Genomic DNA, 22,898 nt, shown 5'->3' with positions numbered 1-22,898 from the left:
GGAAACAATCAACTTTGAAGGTCTTAACTGGGGAAATCTTCTTTCTTTATCTATTTAAGCAGAATGAATATGCTGTGAAATATCTTGGAAAAGGTACTTGTAGGCTTTCCTGAGGAACACTTCCAGGTATCGCAAGTAGAGTATAAATGCTTATATTTTCGTTTGTTTTTTTATCTTGTCATATGATCTATTTGAAGAATTGACACAATGCTAGGATTATATCCCACTGGATCTGATGTGATTACAACATTACAATAGAGCCGTTGAAAATGTATTTAAATAGTGTCATGGGAAAATCATAAGTTTTGTTGGAACGATGATCTGTGCTTACTTTTGTGAACAAGTGAGTACTTTCTGGAATTCAGTCTATGACTAGGAATCTAAAGCTGTGAAATACAGTCTAACACCAGAGTTGATTGAAAAGGCAGAAAGGAGTATTTGTAGCTTGATGACTGGAGCCTCCATTCTTTCATGAACTTAATTTTGTAGATATCCTATTTCTTGACCCTTGAACTCTTCAAAAAGGAAACTGACCTCTTGATTTTGCAAGTTAACTGGAAGAAAGCTAAAGTCCAGTAACTCAGCGTTTTTCTCCCCTTGCTCCCATCTAATTTTGAGATTTCAGTTAAACTATGGAATGTGTGGAATGATCATGTTGAAGAACCCCAGAAATATGACAATGGCATTGATGTGCAATGCTTTTATCTAGTGTTTTTTTATTTTGCTCTGCTCAAAAACACTGGATAAATCCACTCAAGCATTGGTAAAGCCTTAATACCATTTTGTTAATGGGATAGAGGCCTATTATAACCTAATTCTTATAAACACATTATGTTAAGTGCATAGCTAAAATTAGTTTGGGCATTTGGATCATTGTTTATTCAGTCCCTTAATTGTCTTTACTTGGACGTGCAGTACAAGAGATTGCCCTAAATGTAAGTTTTCAGTTGTCTTATAATTAGAGCTTGCATTTTTAGCAACTAGCTGTTTTGGAATCTTTTGAGTCAGGCTGCTTTTCGAAACCACGCTGTATTTGTCACTAGGCTAGAATTATCTGTTTAATTAAAAATCATTGAGATTAAAACAAATGTCTGAATAGTGCTTAAGTGCCGTGGAAAAAGTCAAATGCAGTCAATGTGGTTATCATTTTGAAAAAGTGTAGATTAGTTTCAAGTGGCACATTACCAAATGGATTTCAAAATCATTTTACATTTGTACATTTGGTACATAATGTTTTAAAAAAAACCTGACATCAATCTGTGATGCAAGTTTGATAGATTTCTGTTAATTCGAAGATACTTTCTGTTTGAATGGCTTTGAATGATCCAGTAAAATTCAAATTAAGTGTAACTGAAAAAAGATGTGGAAGCTTTTCATCCTGCGCTCATCATGACATATGCAAGAATATCAAGTTTCAAAAGGGAACAACAATTTATATTGCATGGAAAAAAGGGTGCTGAATGGTTGGCAAATGAACTCTGGTCAAAATTTGGCATTCTCGCATCTGTCCTGATGAGTGCAAGACTAAAAGCTTTGACAGTGTGTCACATTTTTTTCAGCAATACTCAAATCAAATTAAGTTGCTTAAAACAGCACAAGTAATTGCAAAAAATTAAAAACTATTGTTTAGGGTAGTTTCTGTTTCATTATTTTGTCCACTGATGTAAGCCTACTACTTTTCCTTGGTTATCCAAGTCTGATTTATATCTGTTTTTAAAGATAGAAAATTAATGTTCATCCCCTCTCCACAGATGCTGTCAGGGTTGCTGAGTATTTCCAGCATTTTCTCTTTTATTTCATATTTCCAGCACCTACGGTATTTTTCTCTAATGTTGGCTATTTATCATATTGTTCATGTTGCTGACTCAAAACTCATTCATTGTGGGTTGCTGTAAGAATTTTTAGGTATGACACTTCATAAGTTATGCTCATTTGATGTGGACCAATGAAAGAAAAGAGCTTCACCAGTCAATAACACCACTCTTCCTTTGTACCTCTATTGTCCATTTCTTTATCCAATAATTGGGGTGGATTTTATCTGTAGTACTGTGTTTATTATCAATTGAATGCAGCCTTTGTTTTCCAGAAGTGATTTGCCAATAGGTGGTACATCACCCAAATTTTTGTGTTGACACAGCACTCATTTTTTGGGATTGTAGTCTGCCACGATGTATGCTCAAGCTTTTTTGTTGCTCTATTCTTAATTTGTATTAAACTGAATCTGTTCAAATAGTTTGTCATTTTTGAGTTCTGTTCATCCTTGAGGCTGGAATTAAAAGTAAGTAGTTCAATTATATTTATTCTTTTCAAATACTGTATTTTGTAAGTGAATTTTAATACATAAGGGGCTGTAACTTTTTGTGAAATGACAATTGAGTCAGATTGCCACTCTGCTCGAAACTACTTACCCAGAGATCCAGCTGATCCTACCTCGGCTGAGCTTCCGGCTCAGGCAGGTTGAGATCTGTATAGTGCAGCATGCTCCCAGGGCCTGCAAGGGCAGCTCAGTCAACCAGAATCGGGCCTGGTTGGGGGAAAATGGGAGTTGGATCTGGTGGGGTTGGGAGGGGGTTGGTCGGGTATTGGGAGGGGGCGGTAATCCTGAGGGGATAGGGGTATCATGGGAGGAGTCCTGAGGGGAGTCGGGGTGTGGGGAGGAGGAGGGGTGGGGGTGGGGCGAGGTCAAGGGAATCAGTACAGTAGTTACCCAGAGGCTAGAAGTGGTTCTGATTCTTCTAACTTTTCCTGGGTAACTATTGCTTTACGACAGAACAATTTCAAGTGGTTCCCATGCAGGGAAATTGCTCAAAGGAAGCTTGAACTTCCAAGGCAATTGCCATGCAACCTTACCTGGGAACTTACGGGCAGGTTCCCCAGCACATCTTTGGGGTACTCCCAGATACATTGCCCTGGAGCTCGGAAGTTACGGCCCAAGATTTTTCTGCTAACTTTTCCTACATTTTAGTTTTAATGCATTTTTCCATTACAACAAGTAAGAGTAATGAAACCTAAATATTGTTAGTATTTCCAGCGTGCACATTAGGCAGCATTTGTGTGAGCAGAACAGTTTTAACTTTTCAGCTCAATGACTAGATTAGATTGTAGTTACAACATCTACTTATATTTGGACAACAGGCTGCAATATAGTCTCCAGGAGGAAATGTGCTATGGATATGCAACCTTTTCAAACCACGGGCCAGATACATGCATCAGGACCAATGAGTGTGCTGGTTATGTTTGCATAGCGCAAGGGATGTGTATTTTCCTCCTATGCATCTTCAAAACTTGAAAGCTTCAACCTTAGCTCTTTGAGTCCCTAGGACTGGAAGGTTCTTGAAGTGGAACTGCGTAAACATCAAAATTTGGGTGCAAAAACAAAAGGTACTGGCAGGGAGCTTATGGGATAAATGAAAAGCATTTGTGGGCAAAGTTTGCTGCAAGACTAGCCCAGAATATTGGTTCTCAAACTGGATCTATAGCGACTTTTCAGGGGGGGAAGTCTGCACAATAATATGGAAGTGCTAACTGAGAAGGGCTGGTCTTATGGACAGGCAGCTATCCAGCGATTGCACCTCATCTTACAACCAGGTAGCTATTCGGAAATGCTTGCCATTGCTTAAGATGCTTGGCTTTTTGTTTTAAATCCCCACACTATGTGATATGGCAAATGTTAATGGAGTCTGCAGCCTCTTGAGTTGGTGCATTATGGTACTGGGTGTATAACCCCAAGATCAAGAGTTCAAATCTCACAATGGCAAACTATGTCACTCAAGGCTGTTAGTCTTATCTCAGACCATCCTCCTGCTGGTCTCCCAGTGCCCTGAAGAGCCACTGCTTTATCAGACTGAGTAAATCAAACTTTTGTTTTTATGGTAAAAATAGAATGCTGCGGAAACTGGAAATCTGAAATAAAGTCTGAAAATACTGGAAATACCCAATGGGTCTGGCAGCATCTCTGAAGAGAGAAACGGAGATAACGTTTCAGGTCGATGACCTTGCATCAGAACTGGAAAATTGGAGGTGTCATGGGTTTTGAGCAGGAGTGGGTGGGATATAGGAAGGCCTGTGATGGAGTGGAAGACAGAAGAGAGTGAATGACAGAAGAGTTAGTCTTAGAGGACCAAAGGGAATGGTGTTGGGGCAAGTAAACAAAAGACGTGCCTAGAGCAGGTGTGCTGCTCTTAAAGTGAAAACAATAATAGGAAAAACAAAATAATAGAAAAAAGGAAAGGAAGCAAAGTTGTGTGGGGGGAGGGAGAGAGAGCTTATGGTCTGAAGCTGTTGAATTCAGTGTTTAGTCTGGAAGGCTGTAAAGTGCCCAATCAAAAGATGAGCTCCTTTTCCTCAAGCTTAAGTTGAGCTTCATTGGAACAATGCAGCGGGCCAAAGACAGAGATGTCAGCATGAGGGTGAAGAGGACAATTGAAATGACAGGCCACCGGGAGTTCAGGGTCATGCATGTGGATTGAATGGAGGTGTTGCGCAAAGCAGTCACCCAATTTGTGTTTGGTCTCCCCCTTGTAGAGGAGACCACATAGTGAGCAGTGAACACAGCATACTAAATTGAAATAAATATATGTAAATCGCTGCTTCACCTGGAGGGAGTGTTTGGGGCCTTGGATGGTGAGGAGACAGAGGAGGTAAAAGGGCAGGTGTTACTACATCTGCGTTTGAATGGAAAGACGCTGTAGGAAGGGCATGGTGTGTTGGGGGTGATTGAGGAGTGGACAAGATATCACGGAGGGAGCAGTCCCTTCAGAATGCTGGGAAGGTATAGTTAGTGGCATCATACTAAGGATAGATAGACTTTGCTGTAGGAAGCAGGGACACTCCTCTCACTGATACGTGTATAAGTAAATATCTGTTATCTTAAGCATTATTAAAATACTGCTTACAGGCAACACTTCCAGGTGAATGTTATATATTATTTTAATTTAGATGGGTGGGTCTATGCTTCCTAATTCATTTGAAAGGGTGCTTCAACCAAAAATGTTTGCAGGAGTCCAGTACACCCCTGCCATAAACTGCCACTTTAAAACTGGAGTATTATATACATAATCCAAATTGAAAACAGTTACAATGCCTAATTCATACTTTTTATATAAATGTGAATCCCACATTGGCTGCGCAGTTTATTCACTAATGGTTTCAGCACTACAGCCAGTCTAAATATTTTCTTTATAAAATTGCTTTTTGTGTGCCTGTGACAGCTAAAGTGGATACAACAATTGTACCCAACACACTTCAGCTATGTTCTTTCATGTGATATAAGGATTAGTGATCCAGGAACATGTATGCAGTGTTGAATGGTTCTGCACATGGGTTGTGGTCTGATACAGTAGTGGATCAGAATGATGACAATAGAAACAAAAGTAGCAATTGTCGCAACTCTAAACGGATATCAATCTAATTGTATAAAACTTAGCTCATTTATGTATTTTTGTATAATGGCTATTTACTGTGAATTTGACAATTAGAGAACATACTTTTTTGTCCTGCTGGAAAATACTATAGTTGCATGATGTGGTTTATTCAGAGCCAGAGTCCATGTCTTTTATAAAGAAGTCAGAAGCTGCTTTGGCAACTTGCATTGATTTTTCAGGATGTGGGTGTCGCTGGTTAGGCAAGCATTTATTGTCCATCCCTAATTGCCTTTGAGAAGATGGTGGTGAGCTGCCTCTTTGAACTGCTGCAGTCCATGTGGTGTTGGTACACCTAAAGTGCTGTTAGGGAGGGAGTTCCAGGATTTTGCCCCAACGACAGTGAAGGAATGGTGATATGTCTCCAAGTCAGGATGGTGACTGGCTTGGAGGTGAACTTCCAGGTGGGGAAGTTCCCTTGTGTCTGTTGCCCTTGTCCTTCTCGATGGTGGTGGTCATGGGTTTGGAAGGCACTGTCTAAGGAGCCTTGGTGAATTCCTGCAATGCATCTTGTAGATGTTACACGCTGCTGCCACTGCACCGGTGGTGGAGGGAGTGAATGTTTGTAGGTGGGATGCCAGACAAGCGGGCTGCTTTGTCTTCGATGGTGTGATGCTGCTTGAATGTTGGGCTGCACTCATCCAGGCAAGTGGAGAGTATTCCATCACACTCCTGACCTATGTCTTGCAGATGGTGGACAAGCTTTGGGGAGTCAGGAGGCGAGTTACACACTGCAGGATTCCTAGCTTCTGACCTGCTCTTGTAGCCACAGTATTTATATGTCCAGTTCAGTTTCTGGTCAATGGTAACTCCTTGGATGTTGATCATGGGGAATTGAGTGATGGTAATGCTATTGAATGTCAAGGGACATTGGTTACATTCTCTTGTTGGAGGTAGTTAGTTGTTGCCTGGCACTTCTGTGGCGCGAATGTTACTTGCCACATATCAGCGTAAGCCTGAATATTGTCCAGGTCTTGCTGCATTTGGACATGGACTGCTTCAGTATCTGAGTAATTGCAAATGGCGCTGAACATTGCGCAATCATCAGCAAACATCCTCACTTCTGACCTTATGACGGAAGGACGATCATTGAAGATGGTTGGGCCTAGGACACTACTCTGAGGAACTCCTGCAGTGATATCCTGAAACTGAATGATAAGCCTCCAACAACCACAGCCTTTGTGCTAGGCATGACTCCAACCAGCGTAGAGTTTTTCCCCCTGATTCCCATTGACTCTAGTTTTGCTAGGGCTCCCTTATCTCTCAGGATATCTCAAAACACATCATATCCAATGGCTTATTTAAGTTATACCCTCTAATTACCTATTAATAAACAAGTTAATAAAGCACTTCCTTATTTACTTTTTATAAAATCTTCATATTATCAACATTTCCCTGAAATAGAAAAAGTTAATTAGAGGCCATTTTTTGCAAAGCTACAGTTGCTCTTCTCTATGAATATCTAAACTTCTGAAACCTGATCCATTTTAATAAATTTCTTTTGTACCCTATTGATGGCATTAATATCCTTCTAAAAGACAGAATTCTAAACTAACTAATTTAACTGCAGCCTAATCGATTTCCAGTATATAAGTCAGATTAATATAAACTTTTGCCTTACTATCTGCATTTGACTCACCAGTGCTATTTATAAAACCTAGGATTTCATGCTTTAATTTTTAACAACCTTATCAACAATGTTTTAATATTTGTGATTCTAAACCCCTAGCTTGCAGTCCTCTTATTAAATGTTGAAAACTTTATGAATATTTGATCTATATATTTTGTGCAAAATATATCACTTCACAGTTCTCTGCACTAATTTTCACTCAGTCTACCCAATTTAGCAATTTTGTGTTCTCTTGTGACCACTTACTTTTCTGCCTGCAAATTTGCACCCGTCTGATCCCAAGAATATGTAATCAACTAATCTGTTTTCAGTCCTTGGCCAACATTGCATTTGTGCTGCCACATTCCTTTTAGTATCTGTGCTGCCACATTCTTTTTAATGTCCTATATCTTAATTTTACTAAAAATCAATGAACCATCCCAAATGCCTTTTGAAAATGCATATACAAAACATTTTTTTTATCATCTGATCTACGAGGAAAGATTTAAGAACATGGGATTATTTACTTCAGAGAAAAGCTAGCTGATGGAGTTTATTTTTAAGGGAATGGACCCTGAGGAATATAGTTGAGGAATAAGTTTAGAAATAGAAAGGCTTGCAAAAAGTTTAAATTTAACTATTGGGCAGACGTGTGGAACAAACTGCCCAGACGGACATTGGGGCATATAGTACGGGAACAATTAAGGGAAAATTACATAGATATTTGAGGAAGCAAGCACTTTGCTGTACTAGTTTTTATAACTACCAGATGGCAGAGCTGCTTCTTTGCTCCCTCAAGTTTCTATTAAATGGAGTTTGGAGAAAATTGAAGAAAAAAAACATGCTGAATATTTGAATTGGCAGCTTTGTAGAGACTATCAGGATGATGGGCCTTTGCATCTAATGCTTCCTCATGGGCCTGGGTGTGTGTGATGCTGAAAATGTTCTGTGCTACAATATTGTACGCACGGTTAGTTTTTTTAAATCTTGTTTTACTGGGGGATAACTACAGAGGAGAGTGCTTGCATATTGTTTGTTTCATTGTCCCTTCTTGCTTTCGACTCTTGTCATGGGTTAATGTGCAATAAGGAACCAGTGGATGCCATAACTAATATCTCAATGATCATATGCTTACTCCTATCCCTAATTCAAGAGAAATCCTAAAGAGACAAAATTGTATATATGTGGTGCCTTTCATGACCTTGGAATAGCTCAAAGCACTTAACAGCCAATTAAGTACTTTTGAAATGTTGTCACATACTGACAGCCAGTATGTGCACAGCAAACCCCACAAACAGCACTTGTTTTAACCTGATTTATTTTGTTGGTGGTTAGTAGAGATGGTTGAAGGGCGGGTAAATTGAACGCACAACCTCCTGTCTCAGGCGAGAGTGCTACTACTGATCCACGACTGACTTAAAAAAAAATCCACTCACGCTACAGTCAAGCCCATCAGCAATAATGAACATGTAAAATAAAATGTGCAGAGCTCTTTTTTTTAGTAAATGTGAAATGTTTCCAAATTGTTAGTTTGCTTTTCATTTAGGATTGATGTAATTACTTTGCAATTGGCAAAGGGTCTGCATTTTCTTTACACAGTCAAAAGTACTTTGTATTTTAATCTGTTCCTGATTTATTACTTGTGCTTTCACTCAGGATCTCTTTTAAGATCTGACTGATCACAACCTGGCTTGTGTTTATTCATTTGCACTTGGTTGCAGTTCAAAACTTGTATGATGTACACAGTGGGGGAGGGGAAAGAGAAAAGAAATTGTTTACATTCAGTTAATATGCAACTGATGGTGCTTCTGTGTCTTACAGGTGCTGGCGAATCTGGCAAAAGTACCATTGTTAAACAGATGAAGTAAGTACAAAATTTTTTTTTGCTGGGCAAGTGGGCAAAAAGGTGTCCAATTTTCCTCCTCCTGTTGAGAGAGACTGTCTTTGTAAATTTTACATTTTTTTGTCTATAGGATTATACATGAGGCTGGTTATTCAGAAGAAGAATGCAAACAATATAAAGCTGTTGTCTACAGCAACACCATTCAATCTATTATTGCCATTATTCGAGCAATGGGAAGGTTGAAGATAGACTTTGGTGATTCTGCAAGAGCAGTAAGTAGCATAAAAGTATGACATTGCGATAATATCAATCTTATTGAATGGTGGAGCAGGCTCAAGGGGCCAAATGATCTACTCCTGTTCTTATTTCTTATGTTCTTATCTCATTTTTCATATAACCTTAAACTAATTAATGCTTTGTGTTATGCAGAAAAGGAAATGTGCAGATAAAACCCTAAGACCAAACTAGTGTTTAAACTTAATAGTTTATTAAACTCAATACCACAGCAAAAAGAAAGGGATATTGTCTTCATTCAGTTTGCTTAAGAACTGTTCTGAACTTGCTGTTTCTCAAAGTAAGACCAATTTGTGTTGGAGTGAATAAGAGCTTTTTGATCTATTTTGAAGAAATTGGCATACTGCAAATTTATTAATGTTGAACACCTACTTGCAATGAACTGAGCAATTATTCTGCTCAATTCAGTTGCTTATTTCATTAGTCTTACAGTTCCAATGTAAAGAAACATTGGGGTGGATTTTCAATTGCCGGCAGAGTCGGGTATGGGTGCAGGTAGGATTTCAAAGTCTGCTTCCTGAACGGTATCTCTGGATTCCGATGCCTCTGGGACACACTCCAGGAAGATGGGGTGGGATGCTTGTTGGGGGGGTGGGGTGGGGTGTGCTGCGGGTAGTGGAAGGGAACTGGGAACCCGCTCGCCTCTAATTAATGGCCTATTAAGCTCTTTGAGGAGCTTGTTGATGAGCCAGGGAGGTCAGGATTGCAGTTTTCAAAAGTGAATTTGACAAACCTGAACAGTCTGGTGCAAGTCAGTGCAAAGTTGTCATGTTCAAAACAGGGCGAAGGGAAAGTTTTTATAATGAATTGAACATTATGGGCCCTGGGGGATCTTGCATTAGGTTGTACCATTACCTTTTTGGCCGGTATGGCACTCTTTTTGAACTTTTATGCTGTTGGCCCTCCAGTATTCTGCCTATTCCTATGGCAAGGTGCCCGTTTTGGCTGCCAACTGCCTTGCCACTTGCGCTTTGCAGGCATGTCCTGCCTCTTGCAGACATTTGGCGTACTAATTAGACACTGAGCTCACCTCCTGCCTAGTTAGAACACTTAAATTTCAAAATAACATCACGTGAGTGATGCAGTTAGAGAGCAGGGTTGGGACCCAGAATTTATCTGGGTGTTGTGTTCCTGATCCCAATTTGAAAATCTGGCCCATTGTTTTGTGTTTATCAAGGAGTGAAATAATTACTAACATGCGCAGTGGATAAAGGGGAGCCTGCTGACATACTGTACTTGGATTTCCAGAAGGCATTTGATAAGGTGCCACAAAGATAATTATGGAGGAAAAAAAAGTGAATGGTGTAATGGGTAACATATTAGTATGGATTGGCTGGCTGGCAGAAAGCATGAATAAATGGGTCTTTTTCAGATTGGCAGGATGTGATGAGTGGCATCCCACAGGGGTCTGTACTGGGGTCTCAACTTTTTACGATTTACACCAATGACTTAGATGAGTGGAGTGAAGACATGATAGCTAAATTTGCAGATGACAAAGATCGGCAGGAAAGTATGTTGTGAAGAGGACATAATGTGTCCAGATGTGTATAGATGAATTGAATGAGTGGGCAAAGATCTGGCAAATGGAGTTTAATGTGGGAAAATCTGAAGTTCACTTTGGCAGGAAGAACAAAAAGAGTATTACTTAAATGGAGAACAGTTGCATAATTCTGAAGTGCGGAAGGATCTAGGTGTTCTAGTGCATGAGTCACAATAAGTTATTATGCAGGTACAGCAAGTAATTAAGAAGGCTAATGGAATGCTATCCTTTATTACGAGAGGGATTGAACATAAAGGTAAGGATGTTATTCAGTTATGCAGGGCATTGGTGAGACAGCACGGCGAATACTGTGTGCAGTTTTGGTCTCCTTATTTAAGGAAGGATATGAATGCATTGGAGGCGGTTCAAAGGAGGTTTACTAGATTGATAGCTGGAATGAGTGGGTTGCCTTATGAGGAAAAGTTGGACAGACTGGCTTGTGTCCACTGGAATTTAGAAGAGTGGGGTGATTTGATTGAAGACCCTGAATGGCCTTGGCAAGGTGGACGTGGAAAGGATGTTTCCTCTTGTGGGTGAGTCCAAAACTAGGGGGCACTGTTTTAAAATTAGGGTCACTCTTTTACGACAGAGATGAGGAGAAATTTTTTCTGAGGGTTTTGCGACTTTGGAATTCTCTGCCTCAAGGTTGTGGAGGTGCGGTCATTGAACGTTTTTAAGGCAGAGTTAGCTAGATTCTTGTTAGAAAAGGAAATCAAAGGTTATCGGGGTTAGATGGAAATGTGGAAATCGAAACACAAGATCATCAACCGTGATCTTATTGAATGGCGGAGCCGGCTTGAGGGACCGAATGGTCTAGCTCTGTTCCTATTTGTTATGTTCTTATGTATGTATGTGAAAATGTGACATGTTGACATCCTGATGTGTAAGTTACATAACTAGTATGCAACAAAATCTGGGTACTTCAATAGCATCTATATCTAAAATAAACAAATAAAGAAGAACTCTAACTATGTTCCTCTTCAATTCGTTAAGGAAGGCAAACTGCATTAAAAAAAAATAGAACATTTTTGGCAGCTAATGTGAGTAGGAGCATTTTAATAGTTCTAGATCTTAATGTTTTATAAACAGAGGCATAGAATATGAAAACAAAGAAATCATTGCGCTTTTAAAAATCGCTTGGTTCAGCCTCAGCTGGAGTGTTGTGGACAAATGTAGGTACCAGACTTCCGGAAAGGTGTAAAGGCATTGAAAGAAAGGGTTCGGTAGAGGTTTATCAGCATGTTACCAGAAAATAAGGGGCTTGAGTTGTGAGGAAAAGTTAACTCTACTTCCCGGAACAAAGAAGGTTAAAAGGTGACCTAATAGAGGCCTTCATGCTGAAGGGTTTTGACAGAGCAGATATAGAAAAACAGTTCCATCTTGTGTTTGGATCAGTGTCCAGAGGCCAAGATTTAAAATCACTGGCAAAAGATCTGGACAGTGGGGGAGGAGAATTTTTTTCATTGAATTGTCAGGACCTGGAGCACACTACCCGAAAAGGTGGTGAAAGCTGATTGCATAAATACATTTAAAAGGGAGCTGGACAGGTACTGGGGGATGAGGAACTTATTATGTTATGGACAAAAAGTAGAGATGTGGGACTAAAAGCAACTGCTCTTTCGAAGGGCCAGCACAGGCACAATGGACTGAATGTGTTGTAAGTTTTTTTTTTATCTTTCTATGTACTAACAACACCTTCCTGTAGAGTTAACTCATCTTTCAAAACTAGCCCTGAACTAGATCGTTATTGTTTATCGCAAGGGGAATTGACTACAAAAGTAGAGAGGTTATGCTTCAGTTATACAGGGCATTGGTGACCACATCTGGAGTACTGTGTACAGTCTCCTTATTTAAGGAAAGATTAAGTGCATTAGAAGCAGTTCAGAGAAGTTTACTAGATTAATACCTGGAATGGGAGACTGGACAGACTAGGCTTGTATCTGCTGGAGTTTAGGAGAGTAAGAGTGACTTGTTTGGAATATATAAGACCCTGAAGGGACTTGCCAGGGTGAATGTGGAGAGGATGTCTCTTCTTGTCAGAGAATCTAGAACTCGTGCTCACTGTTGCAAAATAAAGGGTCCCCCATTTAGGACAGAGATGAGGAAATGTATTTTCTCCGAGGGTTGTGAGACTTTGGAATTCTCTTCCTCAAAAGGTGGTTGAGACAGAGTCCTTGAATACTTTAAGGCAGAGGTAGATAGATTTTTTGATAAGGGGGGTGAAAGGTTATCGGGGGTAGTCAGAAATGTGAGGTTAAAATCAGATCAGCCATGAACTTATTGAATGGTGGAGAAGGCACGAGGGGCCTAGTAGCCTACTTCTGTTCCTAATTTGTATGTATGTATGTTTGTAGTGGAACCCATTGGGGCACAGCCAAGATATCAAAACCTAAAAGGTCTCTTTACCTAACTGTTCTGTGCGCAACTGTAGCCTTTAATAATTATCCTAACATTTTACTTGGAAGCATTGGGTGAATATCTAAAATGTCTGATTTTTGTGGATAGTCGATAACATTTTTCTAACTTGCTGTTACACTTGCTTATTTACTCCCTGTGCAATTTTTTTTCTAAAATGTTTCCTTTTCTGATCTAAATTCTTCGCGTTCTTTCTCTTTCAAAATTTTGAACTTGATTCTCTGGATGGAGGGCAAGGTTAACTGCTTAACTGGCCCATGTGGGCTAACATCCTGGATCATCAGCTGTCTTGTAGAGACTTATAACTAGCAAAATATTGCATGTTATAATTTTCAAACAACTATGTATGCACAGGTACTCCATTGAAACTATGGACTCCACCCCACTATACAAATGAGGTGGCTACCATAGAAGCAGTAGCCTTCACTTGTATTTCAGAGCTGCTTATTTAACTTGATGCTCAAACTGAGTTCAAAACTGGAACTGTTACCAATATTAATTTATCATATATGCATTGACTTGTAATACAGTGGCTCAGTAAGACACAAGGAAGCAGCACTTAACGTTCTAGCATGTTTTATGTTTGAATTTGTTAAAAACATAGCTTATTAAAATAGTCATCAGCTAAAAGGCTCAATTTAGCATAAAATGTTCAATTTTTAACAATAGTTAATGGCTTTCACTTTGGGTTTGGTGGCACAGGTGTGATATTTTACCTGATCAAAACATTTGATTACAGATAACTAAAGTTTGTGTGTGCATGGTAACAACGGTCATCTTGACTCTGGGCTTTTAATGAGCAAAAGTTAGTTTATTTTGTGCAAACCCTTCTTCAAAACAAACTTGTATTGACATCAGTGGACAGCAGAAACTAAAATTGTTCATTAACAACGTCTTCAACTACTCATTCGACAATATCTTGTCACCCTTCTCTTATCTCCTATTTTGTGACCTGATTATTTTTTGTCCCTATGTGAATTGCCTTGGGATAGTTAGCTGCATTACGAAAGGTGCTAACTTAGCTAAGTGCTTCTATCTTCCAGAGAGAACAAGGACACTTTATACCTCTTGTTGCAGTTTACCTGGTGTTACTATGACAATACCTAAACATAAGTTTTTAATTGGATGCACAATGAGATTGCTTGCATCATAATGCAAGTGAGCATATTGTATTTCCAGCATAGGGTGCTTGCTCATGAGTTGCACAGTTACATTAGTCGTAATTTATTTATAAATGATAGCAGATAATTTGGTCAAATACAGTATAAAGGATAGTGTTTCCATTTTTAGTTGCAGCTGGGAAACTGTGCCCTAAATGCACTTGAAATTGCACTGGTTAGGTTACAGTTCAATTTTCTGATTAAAACTCATTTGGATATTCACACAAAAATCTTCCATGAGCCTTTGCAATTGGGCAGCTTGCTAGAACATAATTGTTTCGCTTTTTTCTGTTTACAAAGCATTCCTTGTGGTAATTCGATGCAGTTTCTAGTAAAACTGAAAATGGGTTTATCATCAACAATAAACATTTTTAATAAGCGCCCACCACCACCTATGAGTAATCGGATTTAAAATCACTTCTCTACTGAACCATTTACTAGTATCATTGGTGTACATTAGTCAGCCCAATTGTAATTTTTTTTGATATAATAAAGCTTTTAAAACGTGCCAACTTGTGCCTGTGCACCTGAGAAAATGACTGCAGCTTCCTTAACCAGCAGAATCTTGCAATTTCAACTTGGGTGGCAGTGGCCAGTTTTGTCAGCCACACTGAATCTTAAGCCAGAGTAAAAGATCACAGTGAACACAAATGCAAGAAGAAATACAGGATTTTTCAATTACGTTGAATTTGTTCTATTTTTCCTGTTCACTTCTGCTTTGACTTATTTTATGGGGATAGGTGTTTTGTAGGGTTAGATAACTGAGTGTGTGGATGATCTTGCCCCCACTGTCGACCAATAACTTGAGACACAAAGCAAGTTAGTTCATGGGCTGCTTGCATTATTATACTTATCCTACTTTGCCTTTAATAAATTTTCTATTTGTATTTTATACATCCTGTCTCCTCTCAAGAAGTTGTCCAATTAATGCATTTGAAGTTGATCCTGATTGCACCCTGTTTTCTCAACTTCTATTTCTTACTATCCCTCCCTGATTCGGGATCAGAATTTGGTATACCATAAAACACCTATGTATAAGTCCAGAGGCCTTTTAAGCTTTCTGAGCTTGTTAGTTGTGCTTTGTGGTAGAGTAGTCTTGTGGCTTATTATTTTGCCAGTAAAAACAGCAAACTCCAGGCATCAGGATTGAAGCACCATTAGCCAGCACCTGATATCCAGTCTGAAGTGGTAGGCGTTGACATTCAAGTAAACTTGTCAAATCTTTTTAAGGGGGCCAGCCAGGAAGACTTGCTTTTGATGGCATATCTTCCAGTCACCAGTCTTAATGAATTTAATAAGTTTACTTTGGTGTTTCCAGTGACTGCAAAAACCATTCACTTGAGATACAGCTGCAGTGCCAAGAACTACAATTATATAAAAGCACATCATTTTACGTAACTGAGCAATCCTTCAACCTTGCCTGAATTCCTAAAGATAATTTTAGTTTTATTTGGGTACATAAATAATTTTTGTTCCTTCATTCTATCTTCTTTAAATCTGAGCTGGTGTGAAATATTCCATTATTTTAATGTTAGAATCGAGGCTTTCTGTTTGGATACAATTAATTCTTAATAACTTGCCTGCTCTCTGTGGATAATGTACTTATTGATACATACATAACCAAATAAAGGTTGAGAAAGGGATTGTTTTGCATTATCACCATTTGGTTCACAACTGTTGCCACTCTCACTCTGCAATACAGAGCATTGACCTAGTCTATAAAACCATCTGTTGGCATGCCCTGGGCAAACATTAGACCCAGTTATTATCTTTGGATTTATACATAGTGTTTAGCTGCAGTAATTTCTGCAGGATTGCATTTAGAACAGTTCCCTATGGTTTATTAAATGAGGTTGTTTGAAACTCGACATGGTCAGGTTGGCTCACTCCTGAAAGAAGCCCTTTAATCTCCTACTTTAGTTTACTTGCAAGATGTGAAAAATGTTCCTTTTTTAAAGGGTGATGTCCTACAGGATAGGTAATTTACTGGGAGGGGAAAAAAAAAATAAATGGAGAAGCATGGAAAAGAGAGGAATGTTGTAAACTCATTAAAGAACATGCTTGAAATCCTATTTTATTCACACAATACTAACATTTTCTTCAGGATGATGCTCGTCAGTTGTTTGTATTGGCCGGTGCAGCAGAAGAAGGGTTTATGACTGTGGAGCTTGCTGGAGTAATCAAGAGACTCTGGAAGGATAGTGGTGTTCAGGCCTGCTTTAATAGGTCCAGAGAATATCAGCTTAATGACTCTTCTGCATAGTAAGTATTGTGTGCTGCGGTGTTCAACATTACAGAAAATATAGAAATGGAAATAGCTGCAGTTGTCTGAAGCTGTCTTAATGGTAAAAAAAATTATGCTAGCCTGAAGATAACAACTGAAAGCTGTAGATGCTTTCTACTAAATGTGATTATTGTACAGGCCACCTGGCATTATAACAGCCTCATGGTATGTTGTGATTTACCTATCATTGTTCCTTGAAATCTTGACCAAGCTTTTGGTCATTCCTCTTAATAGCTCCTCCTTTTGGCTTGGCATTCATTCTTGTTTCTGCCTCTGTACTGCTTGTAGCGTTAATGTGGTAAAACATCACAATATAAATATAAATTGTTTTAATATCCCTATTTGCCCACTGAACTCTTGACTTGATATATTCCTAAAAGGGAATATATTTGTTCTGTATTTTAGGCAACTCCATAATTTGCTTAAAACAGGCATTCTTGATGGCAAATCCAAGTTTACATTTGGGTTTTCACTGGCTGACTGAAGCATTTTCTTTGCCAACTGTCAACCAAACATTTCAATATAAAAAAGGTGGAAGTGAGATTTGACACTTGAATCATCTAAAAAGAGGATGAAGGTGCTTTAGAATAGGTCTCAATACTACTGATGATGGGAAATCTGACAGTTTTCCTACTTCTAAGTGACATTTAGTAACCACTATGGAAGAATGGCTACTGGATGATGACTGCATCAGCCTCAACTCTGCTACCTAGTTGAATAGCATGCCAGCATTCACTGTCAAGGTGGGCATTTAAATCATGAACACTAGACAAAGCACCAGAGGGTAAATTGGAACAGCACCCAAGCAAGCAGTCAGACTTTTGGGACAGGAGAGGAGGCAGCGTTTCAGAGCATTGAGCTTTCTATTTAAACTGAGCATCAAGCATTAGTTTTGCTAAAATTTTCAAAGGTCTGTGGAAATTTGATTTTGATTAAAAAGATTTGAAAATCACTGCAGTATTTTGTATATAATTCTCATTTTTATTCTCAGTTATCTGAATGACTTAGACAGAGTAGCACAACCAAGTTACATTCCAACTCAACAAGATGTTCTAAGGACCAGAGTTAAAACAACGGGCATTGTGGAGACCCATTTCACATTTAAGGACCTTCATTTTAAGTAAGTACTGTAATTCTTTAAATGGTTTTGATTCTATTTCATTTATCTACTTCGCTGACCATCTTACTTGAGTAATATTCTGAAACTTCAAATTGAGTTAACAGAAAGTGAAATCTACTAATAATTCAAATAGCTGAATCATTTAAAAAATTAAATTGAATAGTTAATAGTTGGCCAAATGGGATCTTATTGTGTTCATGTATTTTAAAAAATATGAGTTTAAATTAAATGACTTTGAGAGGCTGTGTAGTATTTGGTGTGTTTTCTTGTGCAGCTCTTGTTTAAATAGCAGCGTTTCTTATCAAATTGACATTTTTTTTGTTTGCAGTACTTAGGGTTGCAACAACCACTTAACGTGGTTGGAAAAATTAAACAAAGTGTAGACAACATTTTGACAAGTGTATTTTCAATTTTAGTTAATGCAGAATATACTAGAAAATGTGTCTTTTGGCTGCAAGTTTATTCCAGCAAAAACTAGTCACTAGAAGACTTGAATGATCTAAAGAGATTGAAGGTGTTGTAAATTGCAATTGCGGAGAACATAAAAATGAATTTAAGAATAAAATGGAGGAGAGAGACTAGGAAAGGGATTTGAGTAGTGCATTGATTATGTCTTGGGATTAGGAAGGTCACCTTTTCGATGTTCAACCTCTTGTAAAATATGCACTGCAAGAGTTGTTTGAAATGCAACATTTTCATTCAAGTCTTATATTTTGACTGATTGAAATATAATATCAATATTTAACCTAAAGCGGTAGGGTTCTTTAAAGCGGAGAAAATATGAAAGCAACTTTGAAACAGAAAAAAAGATCCACTTAAATTAACTTGTCTTGAGACATCCTGTTAATCAGCTGCCTTCAAGTTGCATTCTTAAATATTATTGGTTTGGCAGCTTTGCTTTGGTCAATAGATGTTCAGAGCTTTGAAGATTTCCCTCCCCGAATGATCTCCTAAATAGTTCTTAACGAGGCTTGATATTGGACTTGTCTGTATTGTATTCAAGTGATGCAATTCCATTTAATAGCTGGATAGATGGAATTTACAGATGGAAGTACTGCTAGTGCGCTTCATTTACCTGTAAAGTCTGCTTGTGTTTTTACAAATAATATTGTTTTCGTAGTTTGGAATGATAGTTGAGGTTAAATGGCTTCAGGCTTTTATAAATGGAAAAACTCTATAATACGATTTTCTCTTAGAATGTTCGATGTGGGTGGCCAGAGGTCTGAGCGCAAAAAATGGATCCACTGCTTTGAAGGAGTAACTGCCATTATATTTTGCGTGGCACTCAGTGATTACGACCTTGTTCTTGCAGAGGATGAGGAAATGGTAAGTGGATTGATCATATTTTTCAGGATAAGTATTTAAGGGAATAATGCATAGAATATAGTGTACAATTAGTTGTTTTCCTTTCTATGCCGGCTCAACAATTAATTCACAGGTAGCCGTGCTGTGCTCTTTGTTGTTAAACTCAGCTGGTCTTTCCCTGAATTTGGATAGAACCACAAGCAGATCACATATTAGAATAGCTCTTTCACCTCCACACTACAGAATTCTGACCTTGGATACATTGTTGCAGGATGGAGTTGGGAATGGTGGGTTGGAAGAGATAGTGGTTAGTGCTGACTGAGTCTCCATGTTGGTGATAGTGGGGAGGAGGAGATGAGTGGAAAATTGCAAGCTAACTTGAGATGCTGTTGTACACTCCCAGCGGTCAGCTCAAAATGGCATTAACAGAAGGCAGGAAGCAGGATGACTCTAACATTTGCAAGGTCTAGCTGACCAGGGAGCAATCAAATACCTCAACATTTTCCTTTTTGTAACTTTTGTTTCTCAAAGTATTTTGCTTTTTGAAGTGGTACTTTCAAGATTTGAGATGAGTTTAAAAGAAAAAAATTCTCAACACAGAGCATTGCCTGTGCTCACATTATTGTATAGAAGCTTTCCAGTTTTAAATCTGGTTTGAATTATTTTGGGTGCATGATAAAGTTACAGGATATTAATGAACCTATAAACTGCTATTAAAATAATGCTGTTGTTTTTGTATTCAGCCATGTTATGGGAATAATATTTTGTGGACATAATGATCCCAAGACCTGACTGAAAAGTCTCATTTCGCCACATCAATCATAAAGCTTTCTCTGACGATGTAGCATATAATGACTACCATAGTATGTTTATTTCACAAAGGAAGCTGGTATTAACTACCTTTCTATTTGCAAAATAGGCACAGATCTTTCAGTCTTTATTTTTCCCTTTCACTTTCCTTTTCTTAATTGCTTTCCAAAGATTCATCCCTCCAGATTTCCTTCCTTCTCTTCCTCCCTTAGTATCAGTTTGGCTGCATTGGTACTACACTTGCCTCCAAGTTACAAGGTTGTCGGGTCAACCTTCAGTACAGAAGAACTATAGGACATGAGTCATAAAAATTGACCATCTTGAAATTTGTTTTCAGTTTGTGGGATCTAGTTGTTCAAATTGTTAAACAATTTGTTTGTTGCATTTGAACAGTGATTGCTCTTCAGACCTGTGTTTTGGGATGTCCTGATGTGATGAGCCATTATATAAATACAAATTTATTTATTTCTTACCCTCCTTTTTGCTCTTCTCCCATCCCCAACCTATCTAATTCTTGTACAAAAGTCAGAACTATCTTTGTTTTGTAAGTTGCATATGTCACTAGCTATCGATTAAGAAAAGCCGATTTATCCTGCTGATTTATCCAGAAAGAACCTACAGTTTCCATATCACGATAACCCTTTCTTAAATGCTTCTAGGATTTTGCATCCATTACCTGGAAGTTCATTGCATGTGTTGATCACTCTGTGAAGAACATCCTGACACCAGTACTTGATCTGCCTTTTGCTGAATTAAACCTTGTACCCCCATGTCCTGCCGTCACTGTTTTTATTATAGATTTACCTCTCCACACAGTTTACTATGTCTTATACCCTCTGAGACACCACCTTTTCGCATCTGAGTAGCCCAGGTTTTCAATCTGTTTTCATGTCTGTCCTTGGACATTAGAAAGCAGCTTCATGGCTCTTCCTCTGCAGCATATCCCAAAGCTTAAATATCTGTCTTATGTATTATTGACCAAAGTTGAACATAGCGTGCACCTGAAATATTATCAGAATTTTGGTGTAATATCCAGCAGACATAAGGTTTAGCACATCTCTACATTTTGATTGTGACTTCATAACTTTGTATTTTTTTAGAACTTTTAAGCAGGATTAGTAAGCAATTGCATTGTGTAGGTTCTTGATGGTTAAATCTCCAGCCTACCTACATATTCTTAATTTTAGTGAACTATAATAGTAGCAGTTTTGTTCATAGTTATATTTTTATTCTAGAGGCTAATTTGGATTGTTAATAACCAAAAAGTAAAATACTGTGGATGCTGGGAATCGGAAATAAAAGCACAATGCTGAAAATATTTAATAAATCTTGCAGCATCTGTGGAGAGTGTGCGTTAATGTTTCAGATCTGGAAATTCTGATGAAATGTCACAGACCTGAAATGTTAATTCTGTTTCACTCTCCACAAATGTCAGACCTGCTGGCTATTTCCAGCCTTTTCTGTTTTTATTTGGCCTCACTAATGTTTTTCTGCTTGATTGGAAACTCAATTGATCCACTTCATTCATTTGATAGTAGACTTGGGAAACAGTGCTGGAGTATCCAGCCTCCTTCACCTCATTGGGTATGGTTGCATTGGGTATGGTTTAAAATGTTAGCAATTTTCCAGAACTCTGCTACTTTTTAATTACTAACTCTTTCAAATTAAATTTCTTTGCTGAGAACGAAGGATAAATTTTCATGACAATAGCGCTTTCCAAGATGTTGCAAATTGTTTCACTTAATAAATTTACTTTCGAAGTGTAATTCCTGTTATTGGATAAGTACAACATAATATTATGCACAATACAAAATTCCACCTACAGCAAATGAGGTGGATGACCAGTTGGTCTAATTTTGCTGGTGATGGCTGAGGGAGGAATATTGATGATATCATTGGGGAAACTTTGTGCTGTTTGAAAAATGCGATATCTTGTATGTCCACCTGTACAGTAAAGCCTTGCTGAACATCTGGTTCAAAAAGCAGCATCTCTGAAAATGCAGTGCTCCTTCAGTGTTGCATTGAATTGAGTTTAGATTATTTGCATAAATCCAATTGAATAGACTGTTTGAGTTTAAAGTAATTGTACTTATTCTAATAATTATGTAATTTTACAGAACCGAATGCATGAGAGCATGAAGCTGTTCGACAGCATCTGTAACAACAAGTGGTTTACAGACACATCTATCATTTTATTCTTGAATAAGAAGGATCTTTTTGAAGAAAAGATTAAAAGAAGCCCCCTTACAATTTGCTATCCTGAATATGCAGGTAAAATTTTGTACTGGTAATATTTTAATTTTTGCATGAAAACATTGCAAGTTTTAAACCACATTTGAACAAAATTTTAAAGTAACCCAACAAGTGCCAAGGAGATGAGTTTAATAACCTTTGTACTGATGACTTATGGAGGTAGCTGACTGTATAACTTGGCAGCAGTCTTTGCAGTCTTAGTGCTGTTTCGTGCATTGTAAGGTTTACCTGGCTAATTGGGTGATAAGTCTTTCCTAAGTGCCTCGAACTCACTTTTTAACCAAATCTACTCCAGCTTATAAAATAGGTCATATGGTAGCAAACAGTTGCCTTAAAGCTTTTAACCTTCTGTGAAAAAAGGTTGGGAAAGGTCATATATTGGTCAGAAAATAGAGCACAAATTAAAAGTAGGGTAAAATCCATGGGAGAGGAAAGAGACAGCAAGTTGAATGTAACTGTTTGTAACTGTTTATATATGAAATAATTTTATTCAAGCATACTAAGTTAGGGTCAACACAATAACAGTTCCCACCTACATCCGTGATTCCTCTGACATCACATCAACAATTTCCAGTTCCCTGGCCCCAACCGCTTCCTCTTCACCATGGACGGCCAATCTCTCTACACCTCCATCCCCCACCAGGATGGTCTGAGGGCCCTTAGCTTCTTCCTCGAACAGAGGCCCGAACAATCCCCATCCACCACTACTCTCCTCCGTCTGGCTGAACTTGTTCTCACACTGAACAATTTCTCCTTCAACCCTCTCACTTCCTCCAAAAACATCAACACACAAAAACAGTTATCTTGATCAGTTTCCAAGTGGTTGTAGTCCACTTTGGTTGCTA

The 22,898-nt window shown here is 38.3% G+C and overlaps 1 protein-coding gene across 2 annotated transcripts in view; it reads left to right on the top strand.

Annotated features, from left to right (window-relative positions):
• Positions 1-22,898, top strand: part of LOC121285804 (guanine nucleotide-binding protein G(i) subunit alpha-1) — a 45,626-nt gene that overhangs the window by 10,788 nt on the left and 11,940 nt on the right. The window contains exons 1-7 of one of the 2 annotated variants that reach the window (XM_041202638.1): positions 82-126; positions 8,851-8,893; positions 9,003-9,144; positions 16,386-16,543; positions 17,557-17,685; positions 18,882-19,011; positions 21,918-22,071. In XM_041202638.1, the coding sequence (XP_041058572.1) occupies positions 8,889-8,893; positions 9,003-9,144; positions 16,386-16,543; positions 17,557-17,685; positions 18,882-19,011; positions 21,918-22,071 (718 nt within the window). In that variant the 5' untranslated portion in view covers positions 82-126; positions 8,851-8,888. Of the gene's footprint in view, positions 1-81; positions 127-8,850; positions 8,894-9,002; positions 9,145-16,385; positions 16,544-17,556; positions 17,686-18,881; positions 19,012-21,917; positions 22,072-22,898 lie in introns of those variants that run through there. The other variant, XM_041202637.1, reaches the window with a different exon arrangement.

The sequence above is a fragment of the Carcharodon carcharias genome, chromosome 13 (assembly GCF_017639515.1).
Source record: "Carcharodon carcharias isolate sCarCar2 chromosome 13, sCarCar2.pri, whole genome shotgun sequence".
NCBI classification, from domain to species: Eukaryota; Metazoa; Chordata; class Chondrichthyes; order Lamniformes; family Lamnidae; genus Carcharodon; species Carcharodon carcharias.
The sequence above is the reverse complement of the archived record's forward strand: the minus strand, read 5'-3'. Positions and strand labels throughout refer to the sequence as shown.